The 17,078-nt window shown below is 39.7% G+C and overlaps 2 protein-coding genes across 7 annotated transcripts in view; one reads left to right on the plus strand and one right to left on the minus strand.

Annotated features, from left to right (window-relative positions):
- The window catches only part of LOC133002262 (uncharacterized), a 28,044-nt gene extending 21,537 nt beyond the window's left edge, over positions 1–6,507 (minus strand). For 2 of the 4 annotated variants that reach the window (XM_061072036.1, XM_061072039.1), the window contains exons 1-3: positions 6,438–6,507; positions 4,735–4,824; positions 3,891–4,037 (exon numbers count right to left, since the gene is read on the minus strand). In XM_061072036.1, coding sequence (XP_060928019.1) covers positions 3,891–4,037; positions 4,735–4,824; positions 6,438–6,475 — 275 coding nt within the window. In that variant the 5' untranslated portion in view covers positions 6,476–6,507. The other 2 variants (XM_061072037.1, XM_061072038.1) reach the window with 2 other exon arrangements.
- A 3,668-nt stretch (positions 6,508–10,175) lies between these two features.
- LOC133001606 (3-hydroxy-3-methylglutaryl-coenzyme A reductase-like) overlaps positions 10,176–17,078 on the plus strand; it is a 32,057-nt gene continuing 25,154 nt past the window's right edge. For all 3 annotated transcript variants that reach the window (XM_061071219.1, XM_061071220.1, XM_061071221.1), the window contains exon 1: positions 10,176–10,262. The gene's annotated coding sequence lies outside the window, so the exon portion shown is untranslated. The remainder of the gene's footprint in view (positions 10,263–17,078) is intronic.

Here is a 17,078-nt window from a genome sequence, read left to right on the forward strand (position 1 = left end):
TTGAAGCCTCAATATTATGGTATCTCTTTGTATATGGTTGGGATCTCCCACCAGGGGTCTCACTCCAGGGTCTCCACACAGACGTGAAGGCAGGATGTCTCCCATACATTCAATGAAATTGCCACCAAGTTATTCAACAGGCATAGTGTTTATTTCCTTAAATTAATATCAGTTTGGGTCCCCAGCTAAATAATTAGCAGTCACCCCTTTTTTTCTCACTTCAGCAATATTTTCATTTACCTCAACCATTAAAAAGTCAGGTCCTGACCGACTCACTCAAGTAAAACAATTTCAGTCAGAATTATGGTGAGCAGGTAGAAATACTAACATCACTTCTCAGGATGCAAATAAAATTCTCCATGCATTTATTACCTAAGAAATTCTTAATTATTCATCAAGATGTCCCTGTCTGTGAAAAGCCTTAAGTAGATACTGCAACATGAGTTCACACATAAACCATGAAAAGAGATCACAATACTCCTCATGTTACTGTGTTGAGTACCAATCACAAGTGAATTGCCCATAGTCAGTTCACAACTGCCATGAGAGTGCATTTCAAGTGACTTGTGTTCAGATCACATTACCCTACTTTGTGCAAGTAAAAACAAAATGTTCCTTTAGATGAAACGATGGTGTTACTAGCCATTTCAAGTTTACATATGTTTGTTGTCATTGTGTTTGTTTGTGTGAAAGTGTGTGAAAGTGCATGTGTCAAAAGGAGATATTGAGTGAGGGACAGAGTGGAGCAATGAGTACTGACAGGAAGAAACTAGAAAAAGTAATCATATTAGTCCTGTATTAGCATCGGTCCATAGGCTCCCTGTAAAATCCCCCATTTTTTATAAATTAACCCATATTATCACAATAGATCACCTTGCACCTCAGAATGCAGGCTTATTTCTGTTTGCTTGAATCTCCATGGTCCTGTTCAGACCTGGTATCCACATCCTGAGAGTACCAATCAAATATAAACAGCCTTAAGTACATCACCTCTGGCAATAGAATGCATCTTCAGTTACTTTGGATCTCATGTGCCTACTTTGTGCAAATAAAAACAAAATTTCTGTTCCTTAAAATCCAATCATGATGTTACAAGCCACAGGCACAGGCACAGAGTGGAGCAATGAGGGGTTTAGTGAAGAAATGTGCTTCGCTTGATAAGGAAAAAGATAGCTAGGGCCCAAGCTCAAACAGTGCAAGGACTCTACTGGAATTTCTCCAATTATTACTTTTAGGGCCCAAGCCACAACAGTGCAAGAACCTTATTGGAATTGCTCTCATTATCAGGGCTGAAGCACAAATAGTGAGAGGAGACTATTGGAACTGCTCTGATTATTGTTAGGGCCCAAGTAGCAACTGCTGCGAGGACCCATTTGAATGTATTAGGGCCAGGGGTGCTGTGCTGCCGGTCCCTCTTGTTTTTGTTTTTGTTAATGTAAATATTATTATTATTAGGCGCTCCTCCGTTTTTGTCAATGTTATTAGGGGCAGGGCAGGCCCGACCAATCGTTGTATCACTGTTATGAGGATTATACTTAAAACTAGAAGCGAGGCACCATTTAATGGTGTGCCTTTGGGAATTCAATAAATTTGGCTATAACAAAAATAGTGAATACTTATATTATAGATAGAAATGTATTAATTATTTAAGCTACCTCGGGGTACCACCCTTCAAAGGAAGGGAAAAGATAGCCGATTTATTGATCAAGACTCATGAAAGTACCAACTACAAATTTGAAACTCTGATTAATGATTACATTAATAATTAAAACCAAAATTACCACGTCAGTAGTGTGCAAATTTGAAGGAAATGGAGTTCTTGAGTGTGTAGAGGTCATAGACTGTATATAGAGATGGACGTAGTGTCTGTGACGTCAGCCATTGGTTTGTGAGGAATGAAAATGAGGCTCTCAGTGGTCGTTTCATCCGGCGCCATCTTGTTGCTGGCTAACCTATAAATGGGCAAAGAGGAGCGCGAGTGGAGCTGAAGTGGGCTGGGTGACAACTGAGCCACGCCCACAGAGCTCAACGTTGTCTGGTTAGCTCAGGCTAAGGAGCTAGGCTACATGCTACCTGATGTTGCTTACCGGCTAGCGCTGCCATGCAGTTGCTTCGGGACTATCGTGGTCGTCATGCCGAACTTAGCCTGAGGTTATTTACCCTGAAACTATGCAACAACAAAACCTATTGATTTATCTATTATCATAATCATACTACATATGCGCTTACATTTCTCAAGTCGTCTTGTGGTAATTTACCGTTTATTTAACAAGTCTAATGAACAGATTGAAGCAAGTTAACTACCTAAGTTTTCACATCACTGAGTCTAATTCACAGAGTGGTGTGTATAGTTGTCACTTGATTTTAATTTTAAGTTAATATAAATAAGCTACATGTGTGTAGTGGTCAAAAGTTTAGGGTGACAGTTGAATGCCAATCGGGTCCACCACATATATCCAGAATAAACGGGACGTGAGGCTGATGATTCCAGAAATAGACCATTTATTCAAGTCGGACAAATGATTTAAAAAGACTGATCAAACAGCACAGGATAATGTGCAAAGTATGAAGTACTGGCCTGTACTTGATATAAATAACAGATTAAAATGAGAAGTTAAAGACCCAATTTATCAAAGCCATAATATAATGGGTTAAACGAGCACAGCACACTTTAAGAATCCCAACACTGGTGTGATTGCACCATTGGATTATCACTGCACCAGGATTGCACAATACCCGTCAGCCATATTGCATGTTGCACATAGAACAAAATAAAATAAAACAAAGAAACCAGAAATTAAACAAATTAATCAGAAAGAAAACTAATTCCAAACAAAGCCAAATAATCTAAATGAAATCTTAATGTGGGGAAAAACAGTGACATTGAATATCCTGCTTGAAGGCAGCCCTATGAAACAAACATGTCGTATTAGGTCACACAATTATTAAACAAGTTTATCATAACAAAACACATCATTAAGCCATACCTTTAATTCATTACAATAAAGCAGAGACCCACGTTAGCATCCAGCGTATCACTTACAAGTATCGTTCCCATTAGTTTGTGTGTACACGCAACAATTGGCATCCACACCTGCTGCACCCACGCTACACTTCCTTACAGGACCGGAAGTGGAGAGAGAGAAAGAGGGAGAGAGCTACTACGGTGTCCCTAAATAGACTTCGCCGACTTCTCCAATCCTATAGGCATCGCCGTCCTGTCAGGTAAATTAGAGCTTTGTTTTTATATCTAGTTGACATATAAGCAAAACTGGGAAAGTAGGACTGCTAAAACTATCCTGTTTTAGCTAAAGCTTTTATAAAGGATTTACCCCATTACATGTGTAAGTAAATGGTTTGATACAGGCTTGTATATCCACCATAACTATTACCGCCTTGTTTATTTAGCCTGTTGTGGAATTTTTAGTAAATGCAGATGTGCAATTATTGGACAGTTAAAATGTGTTTATAATCTCCACAAACCACTGTTGTTAACAGTTCTCATTTATCTGTTTTCACAATGAGAAGTCAAGGGACTTGATGTGGGCTATTATCAACACCACTGTGAGAGAATATCACCTTGAATATTACAGATAAGGTAGAAAGACATTTTATATATTTTTACAATGCTTATTTCTTTAAGTTCATCATTTCTTGCTGAAATATATGGTGCTTTCACCATATGCACCAGTTTTGGCTGTTTAACACAGCTGATATGACATGTTTAAAATATTGTCATTGTTATTTATTGTATTGTACAGTATCTGTAAAAATTATTTAGGTGTTGCTCCTTTGTTCCATGTTATCCTGCAGATGTGACATATTGGTTTCAGCATAAAACATCCTTTATAGTGACTTTTTTCTTTTCATTACATGAAGAATTGATGTACCTGATGTCCTCAGCATCGACTTTGGCGGCAGCAACATTGTCGAGATCGGCAGCTTCAGGCTGGTCAACATGAGGATGACCTTCACCAGCTTCCTCTGCACAACACTTGATGTCTTCCTCCCTCAACTGCTTACAGTTGGCAGTCATGCTGTCATGGATAATATTGAGTGAATTTCTATATTCATTATGGTTGGTTAAAAACATAAACACTGTTTTCACAACAATGTTCATCTTTTACTTTCTGATTTGATGCACTTTAGATTTTTTTAAAAGCTAAAGAAAAGTTTTTTATTTTTCTTCTTTGCCATAATAGAAAGAACACGGTCAGCACAGCTGCTTCCTTCAGGCCCGTCTGCCCCTAATAAAATGACAGGAAACATTAAAGTATGGCATTATTGCAGAGGAAGTGTTACTTTTAAATAAAGTTTGTGTCCTTTTATTCTCTGGATTTTCAAATATGTATCTGAATATGGTTTTGGATTAAATGGTAAAGGGTTTTGCATTTATAGTGTTTTACTAGTCTTGATGACCAACCAAAGCTCTTTACAGCACAGTTTCACAATCACCCATTCACACCCACATTCATACAGTGCATCTATTAGCAGCACTTTGTTGTTTTATGAGGGGCAATTCAGGGTTAAGCATCTTGCCCAAGGACACTTCGGCATGCAGATGGGGAAGACCGGGGATTGAACTGCTACCCCTCAGTCACAGCCGTCCAGTGCACTACCAAGATAGTGAATGTGCAGTATGGAGTTCTTACACCTTAAAAGTCCTGCATATACAGTATCATTTAATATATTATGTATTATGTATAATACTTTGTTATGAAAACAGGTCTGTACCTGGAGTCAGTGTTGAAGTGATGACACTCAGTCTGGTTGGATTCCAGTTGTGTCCACAGGTCCAGGTAGTCTGAGTCACCTAGTTTAAAACTTAACACATATACACATATATGTAAAGTCATACATGTGCCAGGTTAACACTTTTAAAGATTTACATGATAAAAAAAAATGTATTACTTCAGAGTTCATCAGATCCTATTCACTTCACTTCCGCTTAGGAAATAGTTGGTGGACATCAGCCTCAGGTTATGTATGCGCCTGTCTATTCTCGTAAAGTTACACTTCCTATTATTTATTTTCATGTGATAAACAAAAACATTATTGAGCATGTTCACTTATTTAACAGACAAATGACAAAATTCAGTCAGGCATAAGATTCACGATATAAAACGGAATTTAGGCGACACGTTTAGTTTTCACTGTAACACGTTACACCACATCAACACCAATACATAAAGAGCTTTCGGTGAAGTAATGCTACTTTAAACAGCTCCTCTTGAAATGCAGAAATGACGTTAAATATTCCCGTTTCATTCAAACACAGTAAATCGGTTTCTGCAGAATAATTATCTGTGTTTGTGGTCATATTAAACTATTTAAATGCAACGTTACTTAACTGTACAGTCAGTCCTGCTCAAGAGTTCTACACTGCAGCAGCTGCAATAACGTTGTTAGTGAAACAATAATCTAATATGACATTAATGCTGAGGTTACTCACATAAGCAAAACAATGACTTGACTTTAGATAACTTGGTGGAGCTTGAACTCCAACCACACAGTCGTCTTTAGTTTAAAAGTTTTATCACAATAAAATTTCCAGGGGAGGCTTTCTCAGGCAGTGTATAATTATAAATTGTAGCTTGAATAGATCTGCCTTGTATAACAAGTAAGGTTGCTATTATGAATTTAATCAGTGATACAATTTTCAGGGCACATCGGATGATAGCTGGTTGTCTGTTTAAGATGGCGCCGAGGAAGGCTGCCGTGTCTCGAGCTCCCCCACAGCTCTGCTGTTTTTTTTTGTCATTTATTCAGCTTTATTCTTCATTATACACACTGACCAAGCGAGCCGTATCATACCATATGATGTAGAACAACTTCTGAACGTCAGGTTGATGATTGAAAACACATTTCACCGCCACAAGCAAACATGGCCCATGGCGATGTTAACCTGTTGTACCTGGAGCACGGAGGCGACGAAGGAAACGAGGGTCGCGGGCCGGCGTCCTAGTCCGGGTGTTTTTCTAACGGGACAGTAAATCGTGTAACGTTATGGTTTTGTCGGAGACTTGGCTCGATCCCGGACTCCGCCATTGTTCCCGAGGGGGTCTCCATACACCCAGGACCGGACAATAAACTCGGGGGAGAGCAAGGGAGGTGTCTGTTGTATGGTGAACAATCTGTGGCGCTCAGATGTGGAGATTATTTCTTCGGGCTGTTCTCTCGAGCACCTTATGATCAGATGCCGACTTTATTATTTCCAGAGGGAGTTTACATCTGTCGATGAAACAGCGGCGTATATTCCGCCACGTGACGACACAAATCAGGCCTTGGACGAGCTGCATGCGGTTATCAAAAGGACATGTACCTTAAGTCCAGAGGCTGCTTTCATTGTGTCCTCTGATTTTAACAACGCCAAGATATCATCAACACATCAGCTGTCCTACGCGTGGTGAGAACAGACTCGACAATGTTTACACTACCTTCCGGTATGCATATGAGGCCCTCCCGCTCCCACCATTGGGCAAATCAGATCACGTCTCAGTTCAGCTGCTGCTGCCTTCCTATAGGCAGAAACTCAAACGTAACAGACTGGTGACTCGGACCATTCAGAGGTTGTCCGACCAATCAGGCTCAGCTCCACTGGACAGCTTCAGAACTACGGAGTGGGGTGTGTTCCATCAGCAAATGGATCGATGATGTGGACTCAGTGTTAAAATGAGCGGAGCGACACGCAGACATGATCCGACACCATCGATTAATAACTTAACACAATATCGTTAGTTTTTCACATAAATCATCCCAATAACAAATGGAACAAATGATCATGAAATAGTTCATTTTTGGAATCGTGAACTTAGTTGAAAATCTTTAAAAATATACTATGAAAGTGAACTAGTTAATTTTCACCTGCATGAACGGAACTTTGAAATAGTTAATTTTAACAAATCTGAGTATAACTTTATATCAAACTTATAAGTGTGTTATCAAATATGTTTTGTGGCTCCAGAAATATTATGTTTGGTGGAAGACGATGCAAAATGGTTCTTTTGATAGTAAAGGTTGCCGGCCCCTGACTTAAGCGGACTAACACACGCAAGGCACCTGGACAGGCTGGCATCCCTGGTCGAGCTCTCAAAGTGTGTGCAGATCAGCTGGCAGATGTGTTCATAGACATTTTCAATCTGTCACTTCTCCAGTCTGTAGTCCCCACATACTTCAAGGAGACCATCATTGTCCATGTTCTGAAGAAATGGACTACAGTTCAGTATTCAATACCATTGTTAACTACAGGAAGAGAGAATGAGTAAAACACGCTCCATCACCATCACAAATCTGTGACTGGGCTGGTCTCCCCCCACCAAGACCTTGAGGAGGCCTTCAGCCTGTGTTTGGGTCTTATCTCCTGGGATTTTAGTATTCACTCAGTTCACACACATAGTTCACATACACACACACACACACACACACACATAGTTCAACTCTTCACGCACACACACATCTCTTCACTGCATCTGCATAAAAAGCACACGCCTGCAACTGTTTCTTGGTCATTCCCTCTGCAGAATGCTTTTCACATGCTGTATGATTGTCTGACCTTCCTTGCAAGGACTACAGTATACTTAAAAGACTACTATTATCTAATCTCTTTATTTCAGAAGTCTCATCAGGTCAAATTTTCATCACATTGTGTTTACAGCTGATTGAAGCGGGAGAGAGGACATGGATCCATCCTTCCACAGCCAGGAGCTCACTGACCTGTCTGCCACACGTCAAAGAAGACTAGAAGCTACACTTAATCTCAAAGCTACACACCATAGACATTTACACACTGGAGCAGATTCAGACAAAGTGCCATCAAAAATGTGTTACCCAGAGGCGGCAAAGAGACATTTCAAACATCACCTGATTAGTTTTTCACTGGCTAGGCCAGTTGCGTTTTTACAATATTTGTGCTGTATGTTAATAAAGCTTTGACTCAACTGTGCCGCTCACGTCCATCGACTCATCTGCAAGGACTGTGTAAAACCTGGCTTTTTTATTTTTAACTGTCTTCCTGAATCTCGGCATAACAGCATGCTATTAATTAAATTTCAAATGTTGGTGTGATGTATTCAGCATTTTTTGGTGCTGTTTCAAGATGGTATACAAGTGTGGTGTTGAATGAGGATTTCCAGGTATGGAAATGACTGAAGTTGCCATCTTCGTTTTCACCAGTCCAGCTCCCATGCAGTGCCATGTTCCTCTTAGAAAGTTGGATAATAACATCTAAAATAGAAAGGAGAATGTTGCAATTCGGATTGACCGTCTCTTCATATGCTTTGCTTAGCACATAATTAATCTTATTAGTCTCTGTGCCTTCAACATTGCATTATTTATGCAATATTTTAAGCATTACTGTATGCATCCTCTTCTCTTTGTTCTCTCTCATCCTCTGTATTCACTGCCTGTCACTTTCTTTGTGACTTCTCACTCCAGCCATGAGTACCAAAGATAATTTAGGAAAATAATATCCACTGTCATTATTTCATCTTTGTGTTTGAGTTTGCATCAACATAAGCTAAATGTGCTAAATGTAAGTTCCATTATAATTGCCAAAGATGTGGTTATTACTTTGTTTGAACAGGAGCGGAACATTCTAATGTATATCCAGTCCACCGCCTACTCACTCACTGTTTTTTTTTGGCAGTTAAATCACCTTTTTTCTGGAGCACAAGAAATCCGTGCCAGCAACAATAGAGCCCAGTGCAAGCACACAGTTTGAGCGGAAGCAGAACTAATTTTAGTGCAAACGGGCTATTTGAGTGCAAGGCCAGGATTTGATGAAAAGTGAACATAAATTCATCAGCTCTCAAACTGAAAGACTACGCTGTTGAATAAAGATAGAAAAAATGCTCCATAAGAAATATGCCTACTTCTGATATGGGGACTATAACTTTTGTTTCATAAAATATAAAGGGTATGGAGTGTCAATTTAACAGGGGGAAGGTGTTCTTATGCCAGAAATCTCTGTCTGCAGACATAATATTTGTGCAAGAAACGCGCATATTAAACCTTCTGATTAAAGTAGGCTCAAATTGGTTTTCAAAGGTTTATTAATCTACATTTTCATGCAAGGCTAGGGGGGTCGCTATTTTGTTTAAGAAATCTGTGCCCTTTCAATTATCTCTATAGCAGCCCTTCTGGCTGATATCTGATTGTCTCAGGAAGCATTAATGATATTCCTATCACTTTTCAATTTATTTCCCGATCTGAATTCTACTTACTTAATTATAGGGGTTGACAATAATTGTTATTTAGATCCCAATGTCAATCGCCTTTCTACACGCCCTGAGCCGTTTATTATTTTTAGTGGCAATTTTGAATAACTCTATTAAATCCTTTAACTTAGTAGATATATGGAGAATACAGCACCAAACTCATAAAGAATATTAACTTTTCTCACATGCATTGATTATTTCATTATTTACTCTAAGCTAATTTCAAATGTATTACAAACAAAATATCAGGGAATTGTTAGTCAATGATAATGGGGCTGTTATAGATATTATTTTAAGGGAATATTCTAAGGCTGTGGTAACAGGAAAAATAACCTCATATAAAGCTTTGAAAAAGAAGGAAAGGCGTAGCCGCCTTGCAGAAATAGAGGTGCAGCTCTAGGAAGCAGAGAAGGCATACTATTCCTCTCTGTCCATGAAAGATCTATGTCATATTATGAAATTGAAGAGTGAATATGACATGATCTTGAGTAATCAGGTTAATAAGCCAAATACTTAAGCTGAGACAAAGCAACTTGAATTGAATGAAAAGTCAGGCAAATTGTTGTCGTCGTTTTATACTCATACAAAACAAGAAATTCCGATGCTCAGACAGACCCCACTTTGTCTTTAATCATATGCCTGGCCTCCTCAACTGTCTTTTTTTGTTTAGATTATGCGTTATTTTGGAGCTTAATGTAGCTGTGTATGCAAACTACATCATATAGAATAAGGCAGAAAAGTGGTAGAAGTATCATAGAACGGTGATCAAAGTCGTGGAAAAACGCTCCCCTCCCTAGGACAGCCCACAGCCTCTGTGTTGTGGTGTGATTAGGGTGTCCTCACTCTCGCCATGCCCCAAGGCTGTCGTCGTCTTGGAAACGGGGCGTGGATAAAGCGCCGACGAGGCAGGTAACCAACGCGATTGGCTGAAGTGTCGCATGATGTTGTTGCATGCAATCGCTCCACTTTGAGCTGTGTCTGTCAGATCCGACTCTCATCTGCTCACCGCATGAACTGAGGCTCAGCTTAGTCTTTCGCCTGCTCACGGTAAGTTGCTCTTCTCTCATCCGTTAAACGCTACTTTGTATAGGCTACGATAACTGCAACCACCAGTTTGTGACGGCTAAAACAACCGGTAACCGGAGCTGGGACAATAAACGCACCGGCACTGGGGTAACGTGTCAAACGGATACTTATTAATAGGATAGAACTGCTGTTTCAGACTTTGCAGCTAGTAGACTCCCAATTCACAGATAAACTAAAAATATACTTTAGACATTAGCATATATTTATGATAATATTTGTCCATATTTCTAAATCCTATTCAGACCAACACTTGTAAAGCCACAGTGCAGATTGATGAGGTTAAAAATTACACAGGTGATAATTTTTGCCGTGAGTTAACTGCCCTTACGTTTGGAAAAACTTTATATCTTGTTAATGTTGAAAATGATGTGTAGCTTGACAATCTTCCTTCGCAACCCCGTTGCATGTGTGAATGAAATAGTCTTTCATAGCCATGTGTTTTTTTTTATCTGCCACACCACAGTTTGGCTTCTGTTTGAAACTGCTGAAAGAAGCAAAGGATTTTGAGGGTATTTTAACAAAAATTTAAAGTTCAAATGGACAATCAAAGAGATCAAATTAAAAAGATTATTTTACTACACTGCAATGAAAAATCAAGCCATAAGTAAAGTATAAAATGAGAGGAAATTGAAAATGTAAAAAAAATGTAAAGTGACATTTAAAAATGTGGACATTTTAACTGCAAAAGCTGAAATTGAAATGCCCAGACTAAAAGCTAAATGTTGTGGATTTGCCTCCTGACTTTTCAAGCTGTATGTAAATGAAGAGGCGCGGCCCAAAGACCGTAGGGACGGTTTGATTTGGTGCAGTGGCACCTTGTGATCAGCAGGCGGAGCTGACTGCAAAGGAAACAGAGAAAAACGGTGCAAGTGAGGCAAACAGGATTTGGAATTAACAAATGATAATGTGACATTTATAATTATCCCCTGTTATTGGCAAAAATGATCAACATAAACATGTTCACATCACTCAGCCCAGTGTCCTAGCCCTATAAGATGATTGCATAAGCAACTAGTTTTATTAGCTGTTACTTGCTGGCATGCATGACATTACGTCAAGAGTCAAGTCAATTCTCAGTTCTCTTCAGAATTGAAGAACCCTTTAAGATGAGAGATTAAGTGTCTTCATGAAATTCAATCAAGTCAAGTTGTCCGGACAAGTTTGACAGGCAGCAGAGTCACATATTTCACAAACGAGGAGCAAACTGTTATATTTGAAAAATACAAGAAGTATAAACACATTATCCAGGCTAAAATAAAACCCAGTTACAGCTGCTAAATACAGCAAGGACAGCTGGCGAAAATTCTCTGATTGTGTGAATGTGTAAGTTACGGAGCCCCCCGGTGACATTTGGGAAAAAATATATAACCTTACCATTTTTTTTACAAGTTGCCACGGTGATTGACCCTGATAAGTGAAGCCTCATAGGACTGAAAACTCAGAACTAAATCTGAAGTTACCTTACCGCAAACCCTGCTTGGTAGTACAGGGAACAGGTAGAGGCAGATTAATTGGCCGATAATACCCTTGACCTATATGCAAACTTTAAAAAGAAATTTGAGTTCGATTTTAACTGATATGCTCATCATGCATCACCAAATTCTTTATATATGTAAATTTATATATATAGCTTGAAAAGAGCCTTAAAATTAAATGATAACCATTTCTCTGTAATAAAGGAGATATGACCAGTCAAAGTCACAGAGTCCTCCCAAAAATGTGGAACTTAGTGAGCCCACATCTGTCCTAATTTGTATCTGAGAAAAATGTTGTTTCAAATTTGACCAAATCAGCATGAAAAATGTAATCAATACATGTGAGGGTACATACATAATGCCAAGGAAAAGAATGACCACCAAATATACATCTTTAATCTAATGTATGATATGACCAGTTGACACAAAACTTTACACAGCCCCGCTGCAAAAGGCCCCTCCCATCACTAGCAGCTGAACAGATAAATGCTAGCTGACTTTCACATTACTTTTATGCTGGCGTTTCTAATTTAAAGGGATAGTTCACCAAAAAATTCAAATTCACTCACCACTATACCAATGAAGGGGTTGTTGAAGGGTATTTGATACCACAATCCACTTTAGGTGTCTCGGGGGTAAACAGCGCTGAGCCAAATCCAATACAATTTAAATCTTGTGTCTACCTAAAAACATTAATAAACCAAAGTATAACCACTTAAACATTCTGTAAATATCCCTAGACATGGACCTTTCATCAGTGGCAGGAGTGATACACAATGCCCCTTATGATGACTCAGCAAAGGGAAACAAGGCACACACAATAAGATAGTTTCTCTTTCGTTAACAGCCTGGACAGATGCTAGTACAGAGAAGAACAAATCACTGGACACAGTCTAGTTTTGCTGACAAATTTCAGACTGAACAAGGAAATAAATAATTGAAGACCAATGTTTTTTTGAATGCTAAATTACATCTACAAAATACATCCAATTGAATATCTTAAGGTGCAAATTTGGTTACAGTATTTTGGTGACTTTATTTTGAAGTTTATACACGCATCTACATGTAAGCCTGTTTATTTATCATAAGACTATCTTCACTGAATGGGCCTGCGGTTGTGTTTGCATTTGTTTCCAGCAGGTTGACAATACACCTGCAGGGTCTCTCGCCTGTAGGGATGACAAAGTGAAGACACAACTCTGCTTGAAGTTGTACACATTAGCCAGTTTGTACAATACATATATAAAGACTCAACAGCTTCTAAGTTGTGTTGAGTCAGCACAAAGGACGACTAAGGATTGGAATTGGCAATATATAGATATATAATATCTTTGCAAAAATTATATTGGCATTATAGTGAGTGGAAACCGGGCCTGATTACCCAGGGTTCCATTTGGCCAGGTCCATTAAAAAACCTGAATTGTGTGCGTGAATATGCAGTAGTAAGTCAACGACACAGTGTTTGTTTTTGGTTGTGTTGGTTGAAAGTTGTTTTTGCGTTTCCTTATATAATTGGTTGTGTTGTTTGTTTTTCCATCTTGACTTGTTTTAAATCTGTTTGTTTTGTTTTCGTGGACGTGTAAGACTAAGTAGACACGGCTAACCAATGATAGTCTATTTGCCAACAGTTTTTGTTTAAACCATCTTCTTCCAATATTTTCTTTAAGAAAAGTTAACCACTTGCTGCTTCGAGCTATGTATTTATGTGCAGATGTTGACACGAAGCAGGAAAGGGAAAACGAATGTGAATAAAAAAAGGAATAACTTCAAAAAATCATGTTAAGTCACCTAATAAAACCCCTCAAAAAGCCAATTAATTTGCCTGAATAATACTCCTTACAATTTCAATAGGGCCTCACGTCTGTCAGTGCCTGTCAGTGCTCGGGCCCTAATAATAAAGACTGAACCGTGCTCCTGTCGGAGCGAGAGAGAGAGAGAGAGAGGTGCGCCGTGCGTAAAGCTGCACGTTCCGCCAACCTCCGCTGCTCAAGTAACGAGACAGTTTTGAGAATGTAAGAAGTAGAAAGTACAGATGTTTGTGCTCAAATGTAGCGAGTAAAAGTAACAAGTCGTCAGGAAAATAAATACTCAAGTTAAGTACAGATATGTGAAAAATCTACTTAAGTACAGTCACAAAGTATTTCTACTTTGTGACTGTACAGAGGCTTTGTTACTGTATGAGGCCCTACAGAGGCTTGGATAAATATTGTCCGTGTATTTCTACTTTGTTACTTCCCACCACTGCATTTAAGGTATACTGTATGCTTTGGAATTCTCATTGTTAGTTTGAATACCACATTGTCACTTTTTTGCGTATACACCACAAAATGTTCGGTCATGGAAATTTGGTTTAAAGTTATTGAAAAGTCATGGAAAAGTCATGGAAATCCATTGGTCAAAATGTGTATGAACCCTGTAAATAAATGGAACCCCTTCTTCAGACGTAATAAAAAATAGAAGAAAAACATAACATGCCTCTGTACTGTCCGTGTGGTGTTATCCAAGCATCTGCTTGCTTGCCTGCAGACATGATCAGACACCATCGATTCATAACTAAACACATGATTGTAAGGTGAACTAGTTTATTTTCGGAAACGTGAACTTAGTTCAACATTTTCAAAAAATAACTATGAACGTGAACTTGTTCATCTGAAGAAACTGAAATTAGATTCGGGCTTGAGATGACAAGAGCCTGGACAAGAACCTGTGCTGCCTTCTGAGTGAGAAGGAGACTGATGTGTGACCAATCTCAGTCTTACAATGCTGTATACTGAATTTGCACACACACACAAACATGCCCGCTCCTGTTTTTTTCATGCTGACCTGATACGATGCTGATTTAACAAATAAACGTGACGTTCCCTCACGTTACCGTTCACATGTAAACACTGTACAGGGAGCCACTGCAGAGGGGCTGAAGAGCCGCATGCGGCTTCACAACCGCGGGTTGCAGACCCCTGGTTACGTCAAAGCATTAGTTCTGCTATAACATTAGTTCTGCCTAACATTTTACCTCCTGGTCGCGCCACACAGTTTGAGAATCACTGCGTTAACCACACTGCATAATGATCATTGTACTATGCATCATCAAAATTCTGTGATGGGGAAAATCGCTTGTCCCTAAACTAGGCTAAGGCTACTCGTGTTAGGCTGTATATGGGTGAGCTTGGGGGTGTTCATGTTTACCTGTCGCTATTTGAACTCTCTGAAAAGTTCGGGGTGTCAGTCTGAGAGATGCTTTGCCATATTTAACATGTTGCCTCCCTTTGCCTGAGTGGATTTGGAGCATGTTTTACCGACGGGTCTCTGTGTGTCGATGGGCTTTCCTTCACAGTCTGCTTCGAATCCGAAGTACTTCCAGATCTCACTTCTGGCAGCTTTTTTTTCAACAAGCTGAGGACAATCGGCAAGAGCTCCTTCACATGAGGCCATGTCTCCCCTGAGATCCCTCGCTGTGAGTGAGGGCTGCCTGTTGCATGTGTGAGGACTGTGCAGCCCGCTTCTTGCAGTCAATGCATGCAGGCAGCGTGACAGGGAGCGGAACAGTGAGTTTGCTCTGATTGCGTGCTATTTTAATGAAGTATTTTAATGTAAGGGTACCGGGTACCTTTCTAGTACCGTTACACCTTCCAACATTAGTCGGATGATGACACCGGTGTTCCGGTCAATTTAACCCTGATGTCCTGGTTGTGCCTGCTTATGTCACTTTACGTCTCTTGTTGTGTATCAGGTTTAAACATGTGTCTCACATGGAGTTTATTGTGAAAGTGTAAAGTGAGCGCAGGTCAGAGGGGGTGTGAGGAGCAAACTACAGGAGACTCTGAAACAGGACGACCGGACCTTTAATGTGCATCTGTCCTGATCCTGCAGCAGCGCTGGCTGTAATAATTCAGCTGTGGGAAACCTGATGAAACAATGAACGTAGCAGAAAACATGAATTGATTATATTCAGTCCCTGCATGGATGTAAATCGTCCACCTCTCTGCAGAAACCCAAACATTAGCACGTAAGCTGCTGCTCCTCCTACACTCTGTGCTGTGTGCGTCAACCTAACTTGACGTGGCTGTAACTCTATTCCAGCCATATGATTTGTTCGGTGCGGCACAGCGCTTTTCTCATTATCATTGACTGTGTTGTCTATCAAAACATGGAAGGAATGAGTTCTATCAACGTTATATCGGTCGTGTCTTAAATTTGTCGAAAATATTTATCGCTATGGTTTTATCGCCCAGCCCTAGCCCGAACCCTGAAAAAATGGAGCCAAAACAACAGGGCTCAAACCCTAATAAATATCTCCCAGTAAAAAAGTGGTGTCACACACAGGGATTTCAAAGGATTTTGAGCTGACACTGGTGTCTGTGTGTTGTAAAGAAAATAATGTGATCTCTGCAGCGGAGTTAATATATCACTTCCTGCCTCTGCCTGCTGCACCTTGCTGCACCACGTTTGACATGAATAATGCAGATGATTTGTTGATGTTGCGAGCGCGTTTGTGCAGAGAATGCACAACACAGCGGGAGGCTATGTTGTGCATGTGTTAAAGGCCAACTCTGGGAAAACTCCGGACCCAATCCGCCGGACCCGCAGGTCGTGTCGGAAAATGGCTTATGATTCCTCATTCAGTTGGCTTTGTAGGAGCTGCAGAAACATCCATTTGTGTGGTTGGACAGTGTTGTTTCTCCTCTCAGTAATGCTAATGCTTATTTGCTAATGCTTATTATTAGCAAATGTTATTATATAATTATGAACCATTGGCAGCTAGGTACGATGGTGGTGTAGTGCAGGGGTTCCCAAAGTGGAGGTCGCGAGACACAAAGGCGGGGTCGCGAAATGCATTCCAAAAAAAAATTACAATTTTTTTAAAATTTTTTATAATATATGCATATGAGTTGATATTAGAATAAAACCATGCAATTGTAGCCGAGCGTTTAGTTGTTGTATTGAATAAGGCCTCAGCCTAAAGAAGACACAGGAGACATAGCAGCTGTTTAGTACAGCACATCCTTCCGGTAAAACCCCTCTTCAAAATAAGAGTCACTAAATAAAATAGCTTACACATTTCCCATCAGTTTTTTTCTTTTTTCTCCCCTTTTTTTCCTCCACAAATAAAAACATTTCCTTTTTTTTATCTTACGACACAGGTTAGCAACAGTTCAATTTACAGCAGCACCAGTCACACGGTAGCTGGCCAAAACTCTTTTGGAAAGCAGCTGAAAATTATTGACAGTCACAATGAAACGTTGGTTAATACTAGAGATGAACGGATACTCGGCTGAAACGAGTATCCGGTACGGATAAAGCA

The sequence above is a fragment of the Limanda limanda genome, chromosome 5 (assembly GCF_963576545.1).
Source record: "Limanda limanda chromosome 5, fLimLim1.1, whole genome shotgun sequence".
Classification (NCBI taxonomy): Eukaryota; Metazoa; Chordata; class Actinopteri; order Pleuronectiformes; family Pleuronectidae; genus Limanda; species Limanda limanda.